At 38.1% G+C, this 26,678-nt stretch overlaps 1 protein-coding gene across 6 annotated transcripts in view; it reads left to right on the top strand.

The window, feature by feature from the left end:
* Nucleotides 1-26,678, top strand: part of vrk2 (VRK serine/threonine kinase 2) — a 49,434-nt gene that overhangs the window by 16,193 nt on the left and 6,563 nt on the right. For 4 of the 6 annotated variants that reach the window (XM_031902156.1, XM_031902153.1, XM_031902152.1 and 1 more), the window contains exons 8-11: nucleotides 4,779-4,911; nucleotides 14,912-15,032; nucleotides 20,499-20,557; nucleotides 24,745-24,938. In XM_031902156.1, the coding sequence (XP_031758016.1) occupies nucleotides 4,779-4,911; nucleotides 14,912-15,032; nucleotides 20,499-20,557; nucleotides 24,745-24,938 (507 nt within the window). The remainder of the gene's footprint in view (nucleotides 1-4,778; nucleotides 4,912-14,911; nucleotides 15,033-20,498; nucleotides 20,558-24,744; nucleotides 24,939-26,678) is intronic. The other 2 variants (XM_031902155.1, XM_031902154.1) reach the window with 1 other exon arrangement.

Genomic DNA, 26,678 nt, shown 5'->3' with positions numbered 1-26,678 from the left:
AGGTTAGAAAACTTTTGGCCGGATAATGATAAAATCTGTGCATGTATGTGACGATACCCTTGTGGGACCTACAGTGCATTTCCGGGAAGTCACTTTCATACGATTGGTGTCTGCCAACTATTTTCATGCTCAGAACATCTTCTGATTTGTTATTTTTAGGGCTTCATTCTACAATTTCAATCTGAATGTTAGTTTTAGATTGTTGCAATTAAACGTACAATATCTGAACGTTTGTCAGAAGAAGACTAAAATCTGTACGTGTGTGGCCACCTTTAGGTATGGTGATCTAAATCACCACCTTGCTCCAAATCCTCCCCCACAGGCAAACAAGCACAATCATGAGGTGGGGAGGTAAACAGTATTTGGGTGGTGAGAGATGGGCCTGAACTAGAGTGTCAAGTGCCCCCGCACCACCATTGAGCCTAAGACACCTGCCTCTTCTGCCTACCCCTCATTCCGGCCCTGGTCAGCACAGCTGAAAAATTCTGGGGGGCCTTTACCCGCCCTTTATCTAATGTCACCCAAGGAGGCAGGGCAGGCCCAAGCTTATAAAGGAAAGCACAGAGTCAAATGGAGCTGGGAGTGATGCTTGAGGGGGCTGGAGCAGGAAGTGATGTCAACCGCAGGGAGGGCACTAGGCAAAAATCTGCCTGCAACCTGCTGGGTGAGACATTGCCCTTTGGTCACTTGTGATGTGTAGGTAAAACCAAAATCCACAGGTGGCTGGTTCAGACTAGTCTGCACATCAGTATTTTGCAGGTTTTCTGGGTTTTTCTGTATAGTTAGAGGGTGTCAGGGGGCTCTGTATGCAAAAGCTGAGTTGGCAGGCGAGAAATCCTTATGCGCTATTTCATTTTGGGGTCAGTACATACCACAGACTTTGGTATATCTATGCATATTGGGCATCAAACTGCCAGTAGACCTTGGGTGTTTCTATTTGGGGTGATTTGCTTCTGTATGCAAGAAATTGTGTGAGATAAATGCGGCAAATTGCAACATTTTTAGGCGATTTTCTGAATGCCATAAAAATCCGCAAACAGTAAAGCTTTATGGATTGGTACTTTGGAGTAAAAAGAAATGTGTACCCATTATAGATTCAGGGGAATGTGTACTTTCCAAAAATATATGGCTTTCTGGGGCGAGTGTACTTTTTTTTGTAACATTATCCCACATAAAGGATATAAATGTGTTGATTTTGCAGGAGCTGAAATGACAGATCATATGGGGGTATGTTTCCATTGGGGCCCCTACACACACATATTTGGGTAAACCTATACATATTGGTTATCAAACTGTTCAGTGGACCCCTGGTGTTCAAATTTATGGTGTTTTATCTTGGTACCTAATGCTATGTGGGAGATAAGATGCTGCAAACTGGAAGCTTTGAGGGGATTTTTGGAAATGTCATCAAAATTGCTAACTTTAGAAAAGCTGTGCGGCTTGGTACTTTGGAGTAGAAAGACATGGGTACCCATTTTAGATTCGGGGGAATGTGTACTTTCCAAAATATATGACTTTCTGGGGTGAGCGTACTTTTTACTAGCTTTATCCCACATATAATAATGTAAATGTGTTGATTTTGCAGGAGCTGAAATGACCGAAATGATATTTCATATGGGGGTATGTTCACATTGGGGCCCCTACATGCCACATACTTAGGTAAACCTATACATATTGGGCCTCAAACTGTTCAGTGGACCCCGGCATTCATATTTAGGGTGTTTTATTTTGTTACTTTATGACCTATAGGAGATAAAATACTATAGACTGGAAGCTTTGAAGTGATTTTTAAAAAAAAAATCACAAATTTTGATAAAACCAATAACTTTAGGAAAGCATTGTGACTTGATAGTTTGGAGTAGACAGACAGTTGTGCCTATTCTGGATTCCCCAGAATCTGTTCTTTCCAGAAATGTGTAATTTTCTGGGATAAACCTTCTGTTAGTGGATTTTTTGACCTTGAAATCTAAAGTATGCAGCTTTCTGAAGCAGTGCTTTGGAAATTTGGTAGTGTACTGTTGGGAGTTTTTGACCTATACAAGTGAGAAATCTTCATAAAACTATATATATTTGGTATTGGCACGTTCAGGCGACACAGGACTTTGCAAATCAGTTGTATTTTTGTGCAAAAAAGAATTATTGTTTCTGGTATGTGTGTTTATATTATGGAAAATGTGATTTTTTTTTTTTACATTGTTTAGATATTTAGAAGCCTATATCTTGTTACAGAATTGGAATTACACCAACATTCTACCATATTTTGAAAGCTTAGGTTGTCCTGAAAAAAACAATATATTGTTTTCCTGGGTAAACTAAAAGTCCCCCCGAGGAAAGGCCCCTAAAGTGAAACAGTGCAAAATGTTCAAAAACTGTCTGGCAGTAGAAGTTCCTCTTTGACCAAAACGGCTGGCAGTGAAAGGGTTAAAACAGAAATTATTTATTGATTTTGCTTTGTATAAGGCACATACTATGATACACATTTATCTTGGTAAACTTTTAACCCCTTTTAATGTGCTCTTATGCAAGTTTTAGCATGAATTGTACAAAAAAAGTAATTGCCAGAACAGCTGTTTATAAATAAAATAATAGTCCTGGCCATAAGACAGGAACATCTAGATAGGGAAGGGGGCTAGAAAGGGTAGTTGGCTGAAGTAGCAGAACTAGCTGCTCTGGCTGAGTTTAAGATGGATTGTAGAGGTGAAAGATGGGAAACAGGAAATGGTCAGAGCACAAATTAATTGTGGAGGGGATTTTGGCTGTGTAATGAAGATGCTTTAGACACAGAACTTTGTGGAGATAACTCCTAGACTCCATGCAGAGTTCACTAATATGACCTCTGTTCCATCAGTCATAATCTTCAAGTCTGGTATGGAGTCAGATTAGGAGAAAAAAATGTGTTCCGTTTTGAGTCAATTAATGTGAAAGAGAGAATTAAGCCAGCATGTGACCTGCCAGTGTCATACAATACACAGTACTGCTAATACTCTCCTGACACAGTTTTACTCTCTGTGCAACTGGCAAGCTATGCTGGCGCCATGTTGGATGTGTTCTTGCTGACCCTTTAGTAATACAGTGTTACATCCTTGCTGCTAAGTGTGTACAACCATGCCCCTCACATTTCTGCATCTCTTCAACTACATGGGCACTTGTTTTATTCTTGGGCAGCAGCTTAATCTTTGCCGTGTTAGTTCCTCTTGTTAAAATGAAGTACAGGTATGGGATCTGTTATCCAGAATGCTTGGGACCTGGGGTTTTCCGGATAAGGGATCTTTCTGTAATTTGGATCTCCATAACTTAAGTCTACTAAAAGTAATTTAAATATTGGAGTCAATAGGAGATGGCCTTTCCGTAATTCGGAACTTTCTGGAAAATGGGTTTCCGGATAAGGGATCGTATACCTGTATGTCATGTAATAGGTATTTATATACAATACAGTGGGAAATCAAAATATTCATTAACAGCAGTTATACAGTATATGTTATATATATATTTTAAATTTCCTTTTCCTGTTTTTAGATACTCAGCTCACATGGTGGGTTTTAATAAATAACATATGCATGTATGATGTAAGCATTCTTAGGTACAATAAACCTTTATTTTAGTAAACACAGTTCTTGGTATAATGTGCTTGTTTTTCATTTTGATGCTGAACAAACATATTAACAATGTAAGGTCTAAGAAAGGCAATTCCAGCTAAATGTAGCCCACTTTGGAACTGCAGCAAAGAGCAGCACTGCCTCCTAACTATGCCTATTTATAGAGCGAGTTGCATTGCAAACTATGTACACTTTATTTACCGGAGGGATTTTTTCATTTTCAAGTAGTAAAACACGCAGAGTTGATTTTAGCATATTAACACCTCAAAATGAACTGCTTCATTGTGCAGCCACTGCAGGAAATTCAGCTGGAATGAAAACATAACATTTCTGTTGGCTTTATACTTCCGATCCTACAAAAGGCAAACGCTTGTGCTGTGCCATCAGATTCACGCCCACCAGAATAATACTAGCCTAATAAACAAGGAAGATATGTATTTTATGCAGAACAAATTAAGTACAGGTATGGGATCGGTTATCCAGAAAGCTCTGAATTACAAAAAGGTTATCTCCCATAGACTCTATTTAAAGCAAATAATTCTAATTTTGAAAAATCATTTCCTTTTTCTCTGTAATAGTTAAGATCAAGTACAAGGTTTTGTTGAGTTTTTGGTTGAGTTTTTTTTAATGTTTAAATTATTTTTTAAAAGACTCAAGGTATGCTGATCCACATTATGGAAAAATCCCTTATCCAGAAAATCCCAGGTCCCAAGAATTGGAAATGGAAAGCTTCACCTTTAAACGCTCTGACTAAAGTAGCTGTAATATATTTAGACATTGATTCCTTATAAAATCAAAGAATAATGTGAAACAATAAAGAATTCTAATTTTAGTCAAATTGCCAGAGCTTCTACAAATTGGGAAAGGACACATAAAAGACACATTGCATTTTATGATGTGTAGATGCCCACCTGGAGAGATGAAGGCTAGGGAACGAACAAAAAAAATTCTGAAATCCAGCTAAATTCAGAAACAAGATATGACTGTGATGGGAAGGATTGAAAGTAGAAGGGTAACTGTTATAGCCCCTAGATGCTCATATATTATCTTGAGGTACCATTTGGTTTAATAAAATTTAGATCAGAGCTTGTCCTCAACCTATAAGTTTCTTAAGGCTTAATTATAAAGGTTATACTTTCAAAGGACAAAAGCATTATTCATTTATCTGTTCTTGTCTTCCAGGTTTATCTTGCAGATTATGGACTTTCTTACAGATACTGCCCCAATGGGAACCACAAAGAGTATAAAGAAAACCCCAAAAAAGGCCACAACGGGACCATTGAGTTTACCAGTTTAGATGCTCACAAGGGAGTTGGTAACTTCTTTCACTTTTATTATTGTATCAGTAGTTTAATTAAGGATATGCAATTTGTACCAAGAATGTGGACTGGGCCCTCTTACTCGAGCACACAGTATAAACGCGGTTTAACACCTTCATGAATAACAAAATAGGGCAGCTTCTGTTATAGGAAATACTTATTATTCTCATCTTTTCAAAACTGGCTCCAGTGTGTACAGTTTAATGAAATATAAACTGGAACAAGGTTCCTGCACAACTGTCAACGCAGTGGTGTTTATTAGAGTCTCATGGAAAACTTTCTTTTCTGTGTACTGGAAAGTGCAGTGAATTGGTTTTAAAAGCTTTATTATCTTAACAAAGACAGGCTATATTATTACAGGTATCGGACCCCTTATACGGAAAACCATTATCCAGAAAGTTCTGAATTACTTAAAGGCCATCTCCCTTAGACTCCATTTTAATCAAGTAACTTGCATTTTTAAAAATGGTTTTGTTTTTCTCTGTAATAATAAAACAGAACCTTGTACTTGATCCCAACTAAGATATAATTAATGCTTTTTGGATGCAAACCAATCCTATTGGGTTTAATTACTGTTTAAATAATTTTTTAGTAGATCTGAATTATGGAAAGACCCCTTATCTGTAAAACCCCAGGTCCAAAGCATTCTGGATAATGGGTCCCATACCTGTACTATTAATATTTGTTGTGAATATTATTATAATTAACCAAAGAAAAAATCTTTTCTGTTTCAATGTTTGTAGTGTCACTCATTTTTTTATTTGAATTCAAATGTGCTATCTGGAAATATGGAGTGGGCTCATTTTATAAATGCAGTGTAAAGTGTAAAATTGGGGTGCAATACTGTTTTTTCCCCAGCATTTCAGTGTAACAGTGGCTGCTAAGTGGCATCCGCTGTATCAGCACATATTTTTGCAGTGGGGATGGCTTCACTTCAATTGCGACAGTGCAGGCAGTAATGGTATCGGTGTCTTATTCACTTGCTACTAGTCAACTAAACCCTGGAATTAGAATCAGGGCCAGACCAGACTGCTGGTAATTCCAGCCTCCCTGTGTGTAGTACTTCATAGAGCAGCATGGTGTGCAGCCTCAGGGGTTACTTTCTCTACAAAATAATTATAGTATCCTTTAAAATCCAGGGCCAGAGGTGCCTTGCTTGGTTTATGTTCAGTGCTGCTCTTTGTCTCAAGCTCTGGCTTTGCTCCATTTAGTAGTGGCAGAACTGCATCCCCAGGGTGCACACGGGTTGTGGCGCTGAGCTACATTTGGGTCCTCAGCCTTTCCTAAGCAAAACTGAGCGGTTGCAAATGCAGGATAGTGTGTTAGTGCTTCACACCACAATATTTATGTGAGTTTTGTAATAAAATACACAGAGGGCAGGCTTATAAATGTAAGGTGGCCATACATGCTAGTTACAATCTTTCCCACAACCATTGGTCATAGGAAAGATAATGTGTCCACTCTGCTAACGTTAAGAGCTGAATCATCATAAATGCAGGTAAAAACCCCTATCTGGCAATTCAGCATTAGCGTAGGGCCGATATTTTCGGCAAGTTCCGCCCTATGCCTTGTCTGGTATTAGCCTTATGTTCCCATGTTCAGGCACCTTCAAAGGCACCGGATCAAAGTTTTCAGTCCTGCTCGATCGCCATGTTTTTTCCCCACAGTGCAATGTTTTCTTAACATTTTGGAATTATTGTGGACACAAATCAGGTGCATTTGCAACTAAAATATTCTAAGAGGGACATTTACTAACATATATTTCCCTACGATTCATGGGTTGCCCTAGGCAAATTGGAACAATCTTTTCAGGGCTTTCATATGTAAGGCCACGAAGATTTGTGGAAAAAAATGTTGTTAAATTTATGTTATAACATTTAATGAAATAAATGTATCTTTAATAAAAGTGGTTTTATATACAAATCACTGCAGGGAAAAGTCAGTTTTCCAGTTTGCCTGTGGATGTAAATGAACTCTTATTTTTTTTAGCAGGTACAGAGGTTCAGAATCTGGTACTGTAGTTTGGACATAAATAGGAATTTATAGAATTAGTTGATGCTGCATATGCTGCATATTGCTGTGCCTTTTAATATAATCTATTGTGGTCACTAGAGCTTACAACAATAACACAGAAAAGAGCACTGTCCAATCTATAAAGAAACATTGGCTTCAGTTCTGTAGATATCTGTTCTGCGATTATTTTCTCTTATATTGATATTAAAATGAACTATAGTGGTTATTTTATGTTCATCTTTTTAAGTGTTGCAATTTTTAAGCTTGTCCTTGTTGCCTTTCATATATTCAACTTACTTAAACTCACTTTGATGGTATTGGAAACACATTTCCAGCTAAATTACATACATAGTCCTTTTTATTGGATATTGATTGCGCTGCCTTGCATTCCCAGGCAGACTTAATTCAACAATTCCCTAATTAGTTAAAGTCATAACCTATGTCTTGTATTCATTTACCATTAATTAAACCTTAGTTGTTTATTACACCGCAGTCTCGATCCAACAGAAGGCCAAAAGGCCCGCCGAAGATGAGGTTTAGTAGCGAAACAGGGGGGAAGGTCAGCATTTAAAATATAGAAAGTTTTGTTGTTGTCAGACTGACTGAATCAATGTGGTCAATGCGGCACAACTTTCTCACTTGCTCCGTCAGCATGACAAAAAGTCAATTGAATTATTATACAGGAGGAAAAATAAGAGATGTATACCAGATACAGAGATTTGTAAAACTGCACTTTTATGCACATTGTCCACATTTTTAAACTGCTGCAAAAAAAAAAAAAAAGCATTGTAGCTGTAATGAATCTATTGTGGCCACCCTGGAAATGTATATAGTTTAGGTATACACTGGCATCAACAGACATATACAGGTATGGGATCCCTTATCCGGAGACCCGTTATCCAGAAGGTTCAGAATTACGAGAAGGCCATCCACCATAGACTCCATTATAAGCAAATAATTAAAATTTTTAAAAAGGATTTCCTTTTTCTCTGTAATAAAACAGTACCTCGTACTTGATCCTAACTAAGATATAATTAATCCTTATTGGAGGCAAAACAAGCCTATTAGGTTTATTTAATATTTAAATGATTTTAGTAGACTTAAGTTATGGAGATACAAATTACGGAAAGATCCCTTATCTGGAAAACCCCAGGTCCTGAGCATTCTGGATAACAGGTCCCATACCTGTATTGTCTTTTCTAATACAGGTATGGGACCTGTTATCCAGTATGCTTGGGACCTGGGGTTTTTTGGGAAAAGGATCTTTCAGTAATTTGGATCTCCATACTTTGTCTACTAAAAAATAACTTAAACATTAAATAAACCCAATAGGATTGTTTTGCCTCCAATAATTATTAATTCTGTCTTAGTTGGGATCAAGTACAAGAAACTGTTTTATTATTATAATGAAAAAGAAAATGTAGAAGAGAATTAGAAATATTTGATTAAAATGGACTCTGTGGGAGATGACCTTCCATAATTTGTAGTTTTCTGGATAATTGGTTTCCAGATAACCGATCCCAAACCTGTACAAGGTACTGTTTTATTACTACAGAGAAAAAGGAATTTTAAAAGTTTTGAATTGCTTGATTAAAATGCAGTCTACGGGAGATGGCCTTCCTGTAATTTGGAGCTTTCTGGATAACGGGTTTCCGGATCCTATACTTGTACTGCACATAGAATTTTGTACCAATGCCGGTAATCAGGGGGAAAAAGCAGGCAGATGGGAAATAGCTGGATATTTGTCTGCTACCGCCATATTTTCATTTGTTTTATTTATAGGAATATGTTAGTTTGTTACATAGATAGGTCATATTATTTTATCTAGGCCAATGCTTCTCAGGCCTTGTGGCAGTATCCCTGGGGGGGACCAGTAAAGCATCCCGTCAGAAAAAGCATAATGAATAAATTACAACTTAAAAGAGGCAAATAAGGACAGACTTACTAAATAGCAAACTGGGAAATCCAGAGGAATTCCCTGAAGTTTAAGATATATATATATATATATATAATTGCTGTCCCAATATGCCAGTACTCAGTCCTATGTTTCTAATGAAGTATATAAGAAATTGTGAACACATTTGCACTCTCTTGAGGTGAAAATTGTTTTTTTTTTGTTTCCTTTCTTAAAGGCATTGATCTCGCCTGCTTTTACTTACCAAGTATTTTCTGGTGACTTTTTGAGGATATTTTCTTTAATAAATACTAACTAACTACAAGAATTCTTGAAAAAATAAACATTAACTCATATTTTGATAAATCCACCCTCAAGTGTCAAGTTTTTATAGGGTCTGAGAAAATCAGCTGTAGTGTTCAAGCCTATATGCTGTAATGTCAGGCTAGCATATACACATCATATGATATCAAAGAATGGATGGCAAACCCAGTAACCTATACCAGGTGATTAACTAGGATAGGTAAATTACACCAGTATAGTTGCCCATAGCAACCAGGTACCAGTACTTTTATTTTCTAACTGGTGATCAAAACTTATTGATTACTGTGTGCTATGAGCAACTGCACTTGGTAGTAAATGCACCATTATATGTTTAGTTTGCTTAGAAGATTGCTTCATAGCTTATTATGCTTTAAAAGAATCCACACCAATATATATATATATATATATATATTACAGATAACATGCTATTGTGGGAAATGCCCCAGTTAGTATTTGAGGGGCATAGTTTTGCCATATTTTCTGCTACTTATTCTGAGCAACATACAGTTATGGAATCTGGAAACCTATTATGCAGAAAGCTCTGAATTATGGGAAGCCTGTCCCCCATAGACTCCATTTTAATCAAATACACGTATGGGATCCCTTATCCGGAAACCCGTTATCCAGAAAGCTCTGAATTACAGAAAGCCTGTCTCCCATAGACTTCATTTTAATCAAATAATTGAGAATTTTAAAACTGATTTCCTTTTTCTCTGTAATAATAAAACAATACCTTGTATTTGATCCCAACTAAGATATAAATAGTCCTTATTGGATGCAAAACAATCCTACTGGGTTTAATTACTGTTTTATAGATTTTTTAGTAGACTTAAGGTATGGAGATCCAAATTACGGAAAGACCCCTTATCCGGAATATCCTTGGTCCCGAGCATTCTGAATAATGGGTCCTATACCTGTAATTCTAATTTTTAAAAATGATTTCCTTTTTCTCTGTAATAATAAAACAGTACCTTGTACTTGATCCCAACTGAGATATAATTAACCCTTATTGGGGGCAGAACAGCCCTATTGGGTTTATTTAATGGTTAAATGATTCCCTTTTCTCTGTAATAATAAAACAGTACCTGTACTTGATCCCAACTGAGATATAATTAACCCTTATTGGAGGCAAAATAATCCTGTTGGGTTTATTTAACGTTCAAATTATTTTTTAGTAGATTTGTACCTGTACCTTGTAAACTCCCTCAACTTGAATAAATACTGATGCTGAAGCTAAAAATCAATTACTAGGTGTTAATGGGAATTCCTATTACATTAATAATTAGAATAATGAAAGAACTTGCTATTTTGGGGGAAGATATTTAACTTTAAAAATGCAGCTTGGAATGATGGAATTGAGATGTAAATAACCAATAAAAACAATTCTACCCCCTTTCTTTGGTCAGAACCTCTCGAGTGTATTTTTTTAGCCACACTGTATGTCTGCATCAGAGCTATTTTAATTTCTCTCATTGTTAGTAATAGTAAATGTGATATTTCAATCAATTTATTCTATAGATTTTTTTTCACTTTTTTTTCCTCGAACAAGGCATGTGGTCAATAGCTCATTTCTTTGTAGATATACCACATTTAATAAATGGATTGGCTGTTAATACAGTGTGAGATCTGCTTTTGATAATTAAGTATCGGCTAATGGGTATGTGTGTTAAATAACAACACTGAGGATTATTTTCTTACCTTTACAAGTGTGAGGGTTATGGGATTGGTGGGCAGTGGGGGCACAGGGAAAGCCTACAGCCTGCATTACAGACACACAGAGAGGCTTTCCACTTGTCACTGATACATGAAGCTGCAGTGTGTTCCACTGGCAATGCCCCGCACAAGCACCGCCGCTGCAAACTCATCTCCCTCATCTAAATGAATGCAGGAGGATATCTGTCCCTTCGGTACTGTTTAAAATGTTAATTTAGTTTGCGATAGGCATGAAATTTGTAGAAGATCTAGATAAGGATTTTTGAGGTGCTATAACACTTCTAAGATTTACTTGTAGTGTGGCAAGTAGATAAAACTGGATATGCTCCATGGCTCGCAGGCAGCATTTCTTCCCCTTTATGTGCTATGTTAATATGATAAACAACTGCATGCAAAGCTACTACTGCTACAAAGTGCCTTGCTTAGCTGAGAAGCTATATATGCCTCTGCTTTTGGACTTGCACTGATAAATAGAGTGAAAGAGAGATAGAGAGAGAGAGATTGAGCGATTGATCTGCGGTGGCACTTACTGAACTGCAGTCTTGGTTTTAGTTCTGACCAGGGCACAGTCTGCTTGCACTTTATCTCTTCCCACTGTGTGTGTGTATGCAGGTTTCTTCGGGGTGTCCTATCACAGGGGTGGTTCACCTTTAAGTTAACTTTTAGTATGTTATAGAATGGCCAATTTTAAGCAACTTTTCAATTGGTCTTAATTATTTTTTTTTTTTTATAGTTTTTGAACTATTTGCCTTTTTCTTATAACTATTTGCAGCTTTCGAATGGGGGGTCAGCCAGAACACTGTTGCTTGATGAGCCTATGGTTATACTGTTATTGTTGCTTTTTGTAATTTGTTTTTCTATTCATGTCCTCCCCTATTCATATACCAGACTCTCATTCAAACCACTCCCTGGTTGCTAAGGTAATTTGTACCCTAGTAACCAGATAGCTGCTGAAACTCCAAACTGAAGAGATGCTGGACACCAAGTGCAATAACCAAAAAAAACACACATGATAAAAAAAGACCAGTTGCGAATTGTCTTAGACTATTACTCTCTACATCATACTAAAAGTTAACTCAGAGGTGAACAACCCCTTTAGGGGCCCTATACAGAGGGCCTGTGCCTGAGGCAAAACTTGGGTGCCTATATGGGTAATTATATTCTTTAAGTAAGAAAAAAAAAACCCTTTCCTAGCTGCCACCCAAGATTTACTGTCTATATCCGGAGGTGGAGCTGGGGGTGTGTGAGGTACTTGGGCACCCAAAGCACCTATGGGTGGAAGTGATGTCACACATAACCAGAAGTGATGTCACCTGCAACCGTATGCTGGTACAGGTAGCACCCTTAGGATGGCACCGTACCAAAATACAGTGCTGAAGTAGGGACAGGTTAGTATAGGTATGGGATCCCTTATCAAGAAAGACTCCATTATAAGCAAATAATTCGAATTTTTAAAAATGATTTCCTTTTTCTCTGTAATAATAAAACAGTACCTTGTACTTGATCCCAAATAAGATATAATTAATCCTTTTTGGAGGCAAAACAATCCTATTGGGTTTATACAATATTGAAATGATTTTTAGCAGACTTTGGTTTCCAAATTACGGAAAGATCCCTTATCCAGAAACCCCCAGGTCCCAAGCATTTTGGATAACTGGTCCCATACCTGTATAACTATTTAACCTTGTTTAAAATATTAAGGATCATAATAAAAAAGACAGCTACACGAACCATGTTACTTCAGTTTCTTATTTAATACAGACAAAAAATAATTATGTACAGGTGCAGGATCTATAAGCAAAGTAAGTACAACATAAACCAATCCTATTGGGTTCTGTAATGTGTGCATATTTTAGCATTGAGGCAGGGCCCTTCATTATGTTAAGATCTCATATCTGGAAAACCCGGGTTCCAAGCCCAGCAAATAAGTCTCCTTTTTTTTTTTAGTGATTTGCTTTTTTTCCTGTAATAATTCTGTATTAGTAAATGACCCCCAAGGCCAGCTAAGGAAGGCATGCTGCTGTTTGTAGTTCTGCAGCATCTGTAGTGCCAAAGGTTACCTCTCCCTGCCTCACAGCATAGTGTAGGTCTCTTTAGATTCATCATATAATAGGGAATGTAGGTCAAGTTACCAACAAATTTAATATTTTATTGTTTTATCACTAAAATGATTTTTTTTTCATAATCCAGAGGCCTTGCTTGCCACTTTAAATAGCAATTGTACTATAATTGCTTTAATACATGATTCCATGAATGTCTCCTTTAATGAATGCATATTTATGGAATTAAGCTGATGCTTGTTTACACAGAGATTGCGTTCTAGCACCTAGCATAGGATAGATTCATAGTGTTGGAAACTTGTGTATTTCATCTCAGATTCCACTGGGAAACAGACCTTGTTAAAAATGCTGTGTGTGTATGTACCACGCATGTGCCAATCAGTCGGGGGCATTGTTTTCCTAAGCTTGTAATCTGGTATTGGCATAATGGAACAAGAACTTGCAAACACATGTGCATGAATGGAATCAGTCCACAGTTAATGGGAGATTTATTACTGATCAAATCAGCGCGGAACATCAAGTGGCAGAGACGGTGTTTTTTATTTTAATACGAGAGCCAAGTCTTGCATTAGGGCGCTGTAGAAGCCAGTGTAGGAAATAAACGGCACCCAAGGGACACCGCAGCATTCTGTTAGGTTGAAGGGCCTTTAATAACCACACAGCCTAATAGCAGTTTAGATGGAGTGTGTGTGTAAAAGCTAATCTTATCCTCTGATTCCATCATAACTTATGCAGAGTAACACAAAACAGTTATGATGTGTTGGCACTGGAGCTTTTAATAGTTGACTTTTTAAATTAAAAGATAAGTTTGCTGAGTGACTTTCTCGCATTCGCTTAACGAAAGCCCATAAAACATTGCGCAGGTTTAACAACCCCATGCAGCAGCACCGGCAACAGAGATGCTTTTTTTTTCTCTTCAATGGCAATAACAGATAAAATACACATCTCCAATCTTGCTTACTGATTGAGACGCAGCTTAGTCACTTTCCTAGAAGTCATATTGCACATACCCCCGGCTCAATAAAACAGAAAATGTAAGTTATGGCGGATAATATTTTGTCACTCTCGCTTTCACAGATATCAGCAAGTTTTATCTGTGATTATAAACACTTGCATGTTTATTCCACTCAAAATGGAACAGAGAGCGGCCCAGGTTCCCTCCACCTATGCATCACCTCTTAATGTGGCAATGATTAGTGGGACATTTTATTTCACTAGTTTTTTTTTTTTTTTTGCCAGTTCCTGAATTAAAAAACGGCTATAACAGGGTTTGCTGAACGTGCGGTTTAAGTGTTTTATTTTTAATGCTCTTTGTTGAACTGTGAGAGCTATCACCTGGGTGTAAATGAAACACTGCGTAATAAAAAGAAAAACATTTGTACGGCTCCGTTTGGAAGAGAAAAACTGCTAAGTTACGGGCGAAAGTTGACTTTAGAAGCCATACACTAGATGGCAGTTTTGCCTTATCTTTCAGCCTCAGCATTGCACACAACGGAACAGGAAAGGCCATCAGTGTTTAGTCTGCACTCAGAGGGTCTCTGCATGGCCAGTGTAGACCCTGTGGACTTCTTGGAACATGTGTTAGCAATTTAGCTACAGACATTTATTTCTTTGTTTTACTGCCTGGCTGTTTGAGAAAGTGTTGCTGCTGGGTTATGGGCTGTCTGGATCATGTCAGAGGCCATGGGGATCAAGTTCATGTGACAGGCTAGACTAAGGAAGGATGAATTTGGAGGAGGTAAGAAAACTGACCCTCCCTTTATACAGCGGGGGAAAAAAAATACCACTAGCTGTCTGTGGTGCAAAGCCAGAACGACTGGGCGTTTTTACTTTTAATACAGCTGAACAAACACAACACTTTGCCCATTTAAAGTTTTCATATTTCATCACCGAGAGCCAAAGCATTCCTCAGAATAAATTCTGATACTTCATCATCATCTTCCTCGTCATCATTGTTTTTCTTAATATTTTTTTTTTCCATTATCCTTTTAGCTCCATCAAGACGAGGGGACCTAGAGATTCTTGCATACTGCATGCTGTCCTGGCTATGTGGGAGTCTGCCATGGGATCACGCCCTAAGAAATCCTACTGCTGTTCAAGATTTAAAAGCAAAGTAAACCTTTTTTTTATTTTTTATTTACATGCTCTATGGAACTTTGAATGAAATAAAAACACGTGTAGCAGCTGGTATTGGAACTCATGTCAAAAAGTGACTCCAAAACAGAGCAACAAACAGTTTTTTTTATTAAGGAACTACAGATCTCATCAGACAGGTGGTAATAAGATAACATAGGTTCTTTGATCCAGTTCTTAAAAAAAAAACTGTGTAATAGGAATAGTATCACAGTAACTTTTCCCATTTCAATAATGTAAAATGTAACCTTAATTCTGTTTTCCCTGAGAAAAACAAGCAAAGCAATATAAAACTTGGAAAGGTAGCAGGGAAACTCTCTAACTGATTAAGCACAAGCAATGCTTTCCATTTATTACTAGGTTAATCACCTGTACAGTATAAATGGGAATGATGAAAAGCCATTCTTTCCCCTACCTGCTCCCCCTACACAATTTTAAAATGTATTTTTAATGTTGCACACATTTTGTAAGGTGGACTCAAATGTCAGATCTCTGATTCCCTAAGCAGTCTGAATAGACTGAGCTGGTGTTGTAAATGTTGGTATTTCAGATATACAGGTATGGGACCTGTTATCCACTATGCACGGAACTTAGGGTTTTCTGGATAAGGGATCTTTCAGTAATTTGATTTTCCATACTTATTCCAAGTTTATTTAAAAAAAAAATCATTTAAACATTAAATAAACGCAACAGGATTGTTTTGCCACCAGTATTGATCATGCAGGTTAGTTACCTAGTACAAGGTACTGTTTTCTTACTGCAGAGAATAATTTTTAAAACTTGAATTATTTGCTTAAAATTTTCTCTATGGGAGATGGCCTTCCTGTAATTTGGAGCTTTCTGGATAACAGATAAGGATTCTGTATTTGTATTCAATGCTTTGTTATGATATTAATGAGTATGACCATCTCTTGCAATATATATGAATATATACATTTATCCCCCAATATAATCAGCTCAGCTAGTTTAGTAGAAGTGTTTGTACTCTTATCTATTTCTATTTCTTTTTCTTTATTTTTACCCTTACATGTATTTGTCCATTGCTTAAAGAAAGCAACATTGCAAATTCCTCAGTCATTAAGCAGAATCAGGTAGGAAGGAATCTAGGGTTTCTCGTGGCCGCAGCAGCCTCTGATGAAATTTCAGCTCCATTCATGTGAGACAGGCCCAATCCTGAAGACGTATAATTAATAGTTGAAGTAATTGCTTAAGTGCATCATGTCAAGTAAGATAAGTGAAAGGGTTAATTCTTCCCCTTCTCCAAATCTCCCCCCTCGCTCAGCGAGGTCAGGTAAGAGTGTTTGAATATGGAATTTATTCCGATGGTTAAAGCGAAAGTTTTCATTCTGCCAGGATTTCATCCAGAAAATGTGCAAAATTAATAGTAGAAATGAAACTCGAAAGATTAACCTTTTTTTCCATTGTTGTTTATATGGCTTAAAAAATGGTAATCTCAACATTAAATGCACCGAGTTAGAAGAATTAGAATTACGCCTTCTGCTTTGTTCTTATTATGTATGAATTTAAGCCTCTTACCATGAATAATACATATGTGAATATAAAAAGTGAATATCGTTGGAAAGGGAAAGGGATAAAGTCTGAGCGAAAAGTTAACATGGTGAAAAAATAGGGGTAACCCCTTAGGGACAGATATACTTTAAAGTATCGTAGTGCTACAGCACTGGCGCTCCCTGGCACCCAGAGGGCTACTAATAATGCAAAATAATGTTCAGCTTGTCTTACTGGGTGTATATCAGGGAAAAAGAAGCGGCAGAATCTTCACCGTGGTTACAGGTTTTTAATGTCTTTCTTTCTGATTGTGGGCAAAGCAAGTCCAGACTCAGTTAAAAACAGTCATGGAAAACTATAAACCTCCTGTAGGGTAATGATATTGGTATATGTTGTGCTAATATATCTAAGTATACTAGTTGGTTTTAGCTTTTAAAATAAAGCAAATCATTTGTCAGCATTTGTGAGGTCCTGTGAACTCTATTAATATCTTTATAATGAGATGTGCTTCAGAAAACGGCTACATTTAAGGTGCAGCCCTAAACCCCCATTTAATCCCATATATTTTCTGAGCAGCCCTTCTGCTTGCTGGGTGCAAATTGCACTCTTGGGTGCAAAACACATGAAGGGCATCTCTAAAGAGACCAGTGAAGTAAGTGAGAATGAAGAGATCTCAAACTGATGGCACACATTGAGTTTTGCAGTCATTTTGGCCAGCCTGGCTGATAAGAACTATACACCAACTCTTCTAACTCTAGTTATTAATACAAAACATCTACAACTTCTAATACATTCTTTTTTCAGAGGAAAACAGCCAAAGGAGCATATTTGGGCTGAAAAGTGACTAGCGGAGGCCTTTCCCAATCAATGACTGGTCAAAATGCCACTTTGTAATGCACATTCATTATATTGCTGTATTTTTTAGATAAAGTAGCTTCTCTGTCATCTGTAGGTTAAAAAAAAAACATGGTGCTACAATCTTGGGAAGGCCGGCAGCATTCCTTTCTATTGAACAGAGTATCGACCAATGGGAACTAAGTAGGTGTTTCTGTGACTGCAGAGCTTACTGACCTTACTTGCAGTAACCAACGCCTGCTCATTTCCCATTAGCTGTCTGACCCCACAAGCAAGGCAATCCAAATGCCTGCTAGTTAAACCTGCAGGTGAAAGAAGAGGATTTTTTTCTTAAATAATTGTGTGGAAAAAAATAATGAATGTGCATTACAGAATGACTTGATTTGCTCTATAGTGCAGTACTGGCACACTTTCTCGCTACAGATCCACTTAAGATAGGCAGGTCATATTATATTGGTCACACATTATTTCAAATTATTCAGTTAGGGCAGAGCCAGGCAGATTGGGACACCATGTTAAACAAACAAAGAGAACAGAGAAATAGAGAAATTAAAGTTTATTAAAAATAACTCGTTTTGCATGTTTCATGCCTGAAAATGCACACTTAATAAAAGGCCTCTGATTAAAGGAGAACTAAACTCCCTACCACCCTAGGCCCCCTCCAATGGCCCCCTTCCCTGCATCACCAGTTACTCTCAGAAGTGGCTGTCTATCCCCTATATGTAATAAAAAGCATTATGTTTGCCCAGGAGCAGTAACCCATAGCAACCAATAAGATGTTTGCTTTTAAGCAGGTGACCAGTAAATGCAAGCTGCTGATTGGTTACTATGGGTTACTGCTTCCGGGCAAATTTAGTGTCTTTTATTACATAAACCCATATGCATGCTTAAAACATGCACAGCAGGGTTGGCTGGTGGCATCTTGCATCACTTGGAGTCCTCTTCTGTGGGAGATCAATGTAGCAAAACTGGGCCTGGCTTCAACTATGCATTAGTGATGAGTGGGTTGACCCACAACCCTCAGGTTTACCCTTAGTTCAAGCAGGTTTGGGTTGAAATTTGGGCAACCACTGCAGGTTCGGATTGGGTGTTGGTCAGACTGGGGAAGTACACTTTTCCCTGTCTTGGAACCTAAGGCGTGTGCAGTGGGTACAGGTTGGGTGTGGGTCGCGTGTGGTTTTATGGGATATGGGTTGAGTTTTTCCGGAGCTGTACATCATTACTGTGCATGCTTTGTGGCGGAAAAGGATTTGAAGCAGCACAATATGGTGCCTGCTGTGCAACACACACACATTAGAAGTTCTGGATACTAAGATCTAGTGTTATGTAGCTTAGATGTCTGTTTATAGGCATGGGGCAGTATTATACTCTTTGGGGCTCATTTTTAAAGCATTCCTAAAATGTGCACAAGATCAGCCTTCCGTCAATGCAACATTAGGGAGGGAAAGATCAAAAGTGTAGCTGTATTATTCATTTGTTAACGTGTAAAGGCTCATGTAAAATCATGGGTAAGTAGATGACTTTACTGTACATGTGTTCCTTTGTGTACACAGTAGCCTCACAGTTGGACTTTATCATCTCTCCAGGAATGATGTATAGTGTGCATTAAACATTATTTCCCAGCAGATCAAAACATTTATGAAATATTTTAAGTTCGCACAGGTCCTGGAATATTTAATATGGTGTTCGCTTTAACACTTCCATATAAACAGAATGTACTTTAGCTTCGAAACAATTGTTCCAGTAGTCACAGATATACTTATAGGGCTGCATACATCCGACTTCATTCTGTTCCAGCACTTTGTGCAGATATAGCATCCACTTCTCACTTATGGATTGAAAAGCAATATAAAAAGGGAGAAAAAGAGAAATGGAAGCTTCGCTGATAAAAAGTACAATGTTATGCATTTTCTTATAATATTTTCATGACTTGGCATATATGTTGGACAGGAAAAAGGAACTGTTCCTTTTGTACTTATGTTTTGTACTTATGTAAATTAAATGCGGTATTAATTGGCTGGAATGGTGAGAGGTAAATTCCCACACATTTTAAAGTAGAACTATAATTTGGATAGTTGATTCTATAAATACAAAAAGGTTCACATTTTCATGAAAATTGTGCCATTTACTACCCTGCACGCCTGGCTTTGGCAGCGCTATATTTATAAGGGGCAGCGGGTGGTACATAGACGTCTACCCTCCTACTCCCTGGGTTAGGAAGCGCTAGTGGGTGCAGGCCAAATTGGGGCCCTGTACTTACAGACTTTTGATTGTTACGGGAAAACATATTTTTTACAAAATGCATCAGCTCCTCCAGCAGAATCCTGCATTGTAATACGTTTTTCAAAAAGTAAATATAATGTGGGGCTAGATATGTTCTTAGTTTTTCAGGGGGCCACAGCCATGTGACTTGTGCTCTGATAAAATTCAGTCACACTTTACTGCTGCGCTGCAAGTTGGAATGGTATCACCCCCCTCCCAGCAGCCAATCAGCAGAACAATAGGAAGGGAGTCCGGCTTGGGACTCCTCCAGTTACATGGGAGTAGGAGAAACAACAGGTTATCTGAAAGCAGTTCTAATGTGTAGCGCTGGCTCCTTCTGAAAGCTCAGACACAATACATTTCTTTTTTGGTTTAAGAATAAAATTTTAAATGGTAGAATGAATGAATTATGTAAACAGTGTAATTTAGTACAGGTAGGGGACCTGCTTTTCAGAATGCTCGGGACCTGGGGTTTTCTGGATAAGGGATCTTTCCATAATTTGGATCTTCATACCTTAAGTCTGCTAATAATCATTTAAACATGAATTAAACCCAATAGGATTGTTTTGCCTCCAATAAAGATGAATTATATCTTAGTTGGGATCAAGTAAAAGTCACTGTTTTATTATTACAGAGAAAAAGGAAATCATTTTTAAAAATCTGAATTATTTGATTAAAATTGAGTCTATAGGAGACGGGCCTTTCTGTAATTTGGAGCTTTTTGGATAACAGAGTTCTTGTATGAGAAATGCATGCAACCCCCTTTAATTTCCATTAAACAGATCAAATTCAGCTGAACTATTTTGCTTTCTTCCTTCAGACTCCTGAGCCATCTCCCTGACTCTGTAGCGGAATGGACAGATGGAGATGACGGATCCTGTAAGATTAAACTTGATACAGTTCAGATCAATGTGTTGTTTTAAGGCACGGTGCAGATTGTTTAACCACTCTCCTGCCTGGGAGGACTCTCGGATCAAGCCGGGCTTCCTATCCGTCAGGCAGCAATGTTTCACTTTAATAGTAACCTTTATCAGTTAAGGGAATCTAACTGCTCAGAGGAGCGCCTATAATGAACTGTAACAGTGCTCTATTAATTCTGCAACAATTCAGCAGCAATGCTCATAGATATCTCATGGAGCATATTATTTTCTTTTTCACAAGTGGAAAGGGATATCAAAAATAATGGCTGGGATTGATTGGAAGTCATAAAACCAGGTGATTAGATCCAGTGTTCTTGGGAGAAATGTCAAATATTATCACCTATTAAATAATCTAGTCACTAAAATCTGCATGCGCACAATAAACAGGCAATATTAAGTTAATTTGTGTTTGGCAATCATAGATGCGATCATTCCTGCGAAGCAGCCCCCCCCCCCTTAAATGAAAAGGCCAAATGCAAATAGAAATGTCTTACAGTAATGTCACCGAGACAGCAAAGGAAAGGCCCCTGCGTGCTCCTGCCGCGGTGACCAAGCGCAGAACAATAGCAACGGAACCGAGCGCGAGGGTTAGTTCAATCATGTACCAGAGTAGCCTATCAGTTACAAGAATAAACAATTTCAAAAAATAAACTTTAGGGCTGAGGTTCCATGTTTGTCTTACATGTATATACTACTACTCCAATGATAGGGCTGCTGTTCATCAACTGATGGACAATTACCTTGTTACATTGAAAACTACTGTAAAATAATGCTTGGGACCTGGCATTTTCCATAGTCTGGATGACCAAACCTGCTACATTACGTCTATTTGGTTGTTATTTTTAAGTCTTTGTTTCTTTTGAATTATTTAACTTTTTATTCCCCTGCTTTGAATCCAAATTGACTGGTTGCTTACAGTCCTACTTATTAACCTAGCAACAAGGTAGTGGTTTGAATAATAGATCAGAAGATGAATAGGAAACGATTGAATGAAATATAAAATAAAATTAATATTAAAAGGCTTTCAGGGTCACAATATCCAATGTCAGACTGGAGAGAGAGTGAATAGGGGAAACCAATAAATATTGATGACTAGTTCCAAATTGGCTAAGGGTATCATTTTTGATATCCTATTTAAAGTTAAAGAGCAAAGAAAGCCAAACTTACTAGGGGCTGGTTATTTACCCCCATTTATTGCAGTCACACGGTCCCAGAAAGCTAAAAAGGGCCTATGGGAAATTGCAAAAAAAAAAAAAATGGTGTTAGAGGATACCCTTGGCATTTTTTATTTCCAGGGAACCTACTTTTTACTTACTTTTTCAGGTTACCTCTTTTACCAAGAATCTCTCTCTTTACCACTTGGGAAAAAAAACGATTTTGATTTGTAAATCAGAGTTTACAGCTTTGTAAAGCTGACCCCTAGTCGTGTGCTGTATTGCAGGTAATGCTGCACCTTTTCTTTTATAGAGGCTTTCTTGCTGGAATTCTGAGCAGCCTTGTGAGATTTCTGCCCCAGTAAACAATGTGTCTCCTTTAACCTGGCAAACACTCTGCTGGAAATGCCATTAAGGAAAGTGGGGAAATGATTTGATAAATGAGCAAATTTAACAATATTTAACAATTCTTCAGAAAAGTCAGACATTGTTCTGGAACTTTGGGAAAATTATTGAAAAATGCGAAACTGTCAGAAATAGACAACAAGAGATCCTCTGCACTCACCCATTATTAATATATATATAGGACATTAAGACATTCTGTGCATTAAGCTACCAAGCAATGCCCTCCCCCTTAAACAAAACAGGGATTGTTTGTCCATATATTGCAATATACTTCAAGCTGCCCAACTATTGTACGTCAAAGTCATCCCCTCTGGCCAGTTCTACACTGACTTATCTGATTCATTAAACTATAGCAAAAAAGGGGAAAGTTGTGCTCAACCACTAAATTTTAAACCATTAGGCGGGGGTGCAATGAGGTTGTGACCACAAAATACATACAGACAACAAGATATTCTCTGCACTCACCCATTATCAGTATATATAGGACATTAAGACATTCTGTGCATTAAGCTACCAAGATATACCCTCCCTTTAAAGCAAAAGAGGGATTGTTTGTCCATATATTGCAATATACTTCAAGCTGGCCAACTACCGTATATACTCGAATATAAGCCGAGTTTTTGAGCACTAAAAATGTGCTCAAAAAGTAACCCTCGGCTTATACTCGAGTATATGGCATGATGTGCCCGATGTGCCCCCCCCCACGGACTTGTGTCCCTGCATACCTGCGCCCGCACTCTCCGTATGCCAGCTTCCCAGAACGCCATCTTAACTGCGCTCTTCTCCTGTGCGCTCTGCTCTTCTCCTGTGTACGCTTCTGATCTGCTGGGCGCCGCAGTCGCGCCAGTGACGTCACGCGCCCCCTTCAGTTACTCATGGCCTGATCTTACAACTTGTAAGATCAGGCCAGGAGTAACTGAAGGGGGCGCGTGACGTCACTGGCGCGACTGCGGCGCCAAGCAGATCAGAAGCGTACACAGGAGAAGAGCAGAGCGCACAGGAGAAGAGCGCACAGTTAGGATGGCATAGGGAGCTGGCATAGGGAGAGCGGGGGCGCAGGTACGCAGGGACACAAGTCCCTCGGGGGGCGCCAGTAATGGCCTGCTGTATATCCAAACTGAACAGACAGAACATTTACAAACTTGGGGGATTGTGTGGTAAAGACACTGGTCTGTATTAGTCTGACTATTTTATACTTCCTTCAAAGACTGGTCCTAGAACTGAGGTGGATTTTACTTCATGGCTGCCACCACATCATAAATAACTTGTAGTTTTTAGAACTGTTTACAGAGCCTAAAGGGTATGCAATGTAGGAGTCAGGGGAAACTTTATCTTTGAATTTTAGATTGATGGTTTCTGGTTAATAAAAAATTATTTTGTTTCACCGACATTTGTAATCCATGCATTTATAGTATCAAACTGGAAAGGGCTATTGTCATTGCTGTTTTATTACCTTAGGCATTGGTAGAACATCACAGATTACCAATGGCTGCCCCAACTCCTGTACTATTTCTGCTAATCTTAAATGTGCTTTTCTTGGTAATCAATATAGACTTTGGAATCCCATGATACTAGTGGAAGGCCAGCCTGACCTTCAGCTGCTGTTTATACACAATCATAACTGAGCAAATGACTTTCTAAATGAAACTGTGCATTTGGTTTTGGCTATAATAAATAAATCTTTTTGGGATACTCAATTAAACCAAAGTGTGAGCACACTTTGTGTGCTGGCTCACTCGCACCAGCCCTACTGGTGACACCCTAGGCTTATACTCGAGTCAATAGGTTTTTCCAGTTTTCTTAGGTAAAATTAGGTACCTCGGCTTATATTCGGATCGGCTTATACTCGAGTATATACGGTACGTCAAAATCAGAAATCCCAGTTAGTCAATTAATAAATCAGACCATTTGGGTTCTGACACATCAAATTCCCCCCCCCCCTCCTTTTTTCCACTTGCATGGGGAAAGCTCACCAACTAAAACCAAGCCAAAAAATTTACACCTGTAGGAAAAAAGACCCACATGAGGGGAGCCCTTAAATGGGTGGTTCACCTTTAAGATAACTTTTAGTATGTTACAGAATGTCATATCCCTAGAAAATCTGCAATTATTCTTCATTATTTATTTTTTTATAGTTTTTAATTATTTGCCTTTCTCTTCTACATCTTTCCAGCTTTCAAATGGGGGTCACTGACCCCCATATTGCTCTGTGAGGCTACAATTTTATTGTTATTGTTACATTTTATTCCTTATCTTTCTATTCAGTCCCCTCTCCTATTTGTATTCCAGTCTCTTGTTTAAACTACTGCCTGGTTGCTAGAGTAAACAAGACCACAGCAACCAGATAGCTACTAAAATTCCAAACTGGCGAGCTGCTGAACAAAAAAACTAAATAACTGAAAAACCTCAAAAAAAATCACAAATTGCCTCAGAATATCAATGTCTATGTCATACTAAAAGTTAATTTAAAGGTGAACAACCCCTTTAAGTGATGGGAAACCATGAGATTACACATCAGTGAGCCAAACTTGGATCATGAGATGCAGGTTCACTTTACAGAACATACTAATGTTTTCCGTATCTTTAGATGAAATTGCCATGTTTATGGAAGAAATTCGCCATTTAGAGTATGAAGAACAGCCAGATTATGGAGCCCTGAAGAGAATCCTTGCCAAGCCTCTGGCATCCAGTGGGACCGGCCGTCATTTTACTTTGAGTTCCAAAGCAGCTCTACCCAAGCCCAGAAGCCTTCCCATGGCTTCCAAACCAACAGTATGTCCAGTAAGACAGCAGTGCGCTTATTATTATTATTTCCATTTACACAGATTAGTAAATAACTTTATCTTTTTGCACACAGCAAATCACCTGCACATTTTTAGTGTTTGAGGAAAGCTCTTCTTCTTTAGGCTGATGCCACATGAGGCGTAGGGCTGATATTTTCGGCAAGCGGAAAAACGTTTTGGAATACGCTCGGGTGCAGGCACATGTAGCCGATATACGCATGAAAACGCGAGACTTTGCATTCTCACGTGTTTTCATGCGTATATTGGCTACATGTGCCTGCACCCGAGCGTATCCCATTCATTCGGGTGCAGGCACAAGTAGCAGGCGTAGGGCTGAATTTTCGCCAAGTGTTTTTCCGCTTGCCGAAAATATCAGCCCTACGCCTCGTGTGGCATCAGCCTTAGTTTCCGCCTGTTCTGCCTGGTACTTGGGTGCCTCTACCAAAATTAGTCTGCTGCATATTCAGCCACCTGCAGGATATAGCTTCATTCATTTGGAATTGGTATGCTCCAAATCAGCAGCCATTTAATATACTAACACACTGTAGCTGTTACTAATAAAGGTCAGATAACTTGAATTGGAAGGTAAATGTAGAGATTAAAATGATGCCGTGTAATTTTTTTTCCTATTAATTGGACTTGATGTGGGAGAAACATCCTAATGAATGAGCTGCAGTTTGCGAATAAGAAGTTGAACTGCAGAGGTTTCTGGATTATTTCCCAGTTAAAGTTGAATAATAAATTAAGAAGTGGTCTTTAAATGACATGGTGTGACCTTTATCTTGCAAATTCAAGATTCAGTTCTTTGATCTGAAGGTCTCAAATTCTAGATGAAGTGTTCATGTTATAAGGGATTTAGGAGTTAACAGATTAGCATCCACTACTTAAAGGAGAACTAAAGCCTAACTAGAGAATTAGGTTAGAAATGCTGCACATTATGTTTTGTGCTTCTGTACCAGCCCAGAGCAAACACAGCCCTTTATCAGGGAAGATCTGTGCCCCCAAAATGCCCCAGTAGCCCCCCATCTTCTTTTCTGCGATTCCCTGCACAAGTTCCGTGCTGCTGCCAGTTACTGAGCTTAGGGACCCACTCACAATACGATATTTAGATTATTTGTACATGTAAATCTGAATGAATTATTAATCATCTTTATATTGTGACATTTAGTAACTGACAGCAGCACAGGGCATAGGTGCAGTGACTCTTTAGTTAAGGTTTAGTTCTTCTTAAAAATCACAATATTTAAACAATGTCTTATCTTCTAATGTCTGATTACAGCATAATGCCATGAAGCCAAACATACAGAATAATCTCTGTATATAATCAGTAGCGTAATGCCTAACATGGTGCTGCTAATCAGCATTCTCATTGGTAAATTGCAGTATCTTGCATGTGTAGGTTTTTAGCCATTTCTTAATAGGGAACTATGAGGTGCTGTGGGACACGTTTAATTTGCTAATGAACTTGAGTTTACAATTGAATAATTCAATATTATTCCATTTTTTTCAGTTTTTTATTATACACATAACAAAGACATAACCACACAATGATCATTGCATAAAAAAAGCATTGAGACATTAATTACATATTTTTTTTTGTACAAATGGTAAGGACACAAAATATAACGGATTTGGTGGTGTGTTAGAGCTCAGCCCTGCCACTGAGCTAATACGCCATAGCCTTTTGTCCTGAATCAAAAGATGCCATAAAAGCAGTGATAAATATGTTAAACGTATT

This window comes from Xenopus tropicalis, chromosome 5, assembly GCF_000004195.4.
Source record: "Xenopus tropicalis strain Nigerian chromosome 5, UCB_Xtro_10.0, whole genome shotgun sequence".
Lineage (NCBI taxonomy): Eukaryota > Metazoa > Chordata > Amphibia > Anura > Pipidae > Xenopus > Xenopus tropicalis.
The sequence above is the reverse complement of the archived record's forward strand: the minus strand, read 5'-3'. Positions and strand labels throughout refer to the sequence as shown.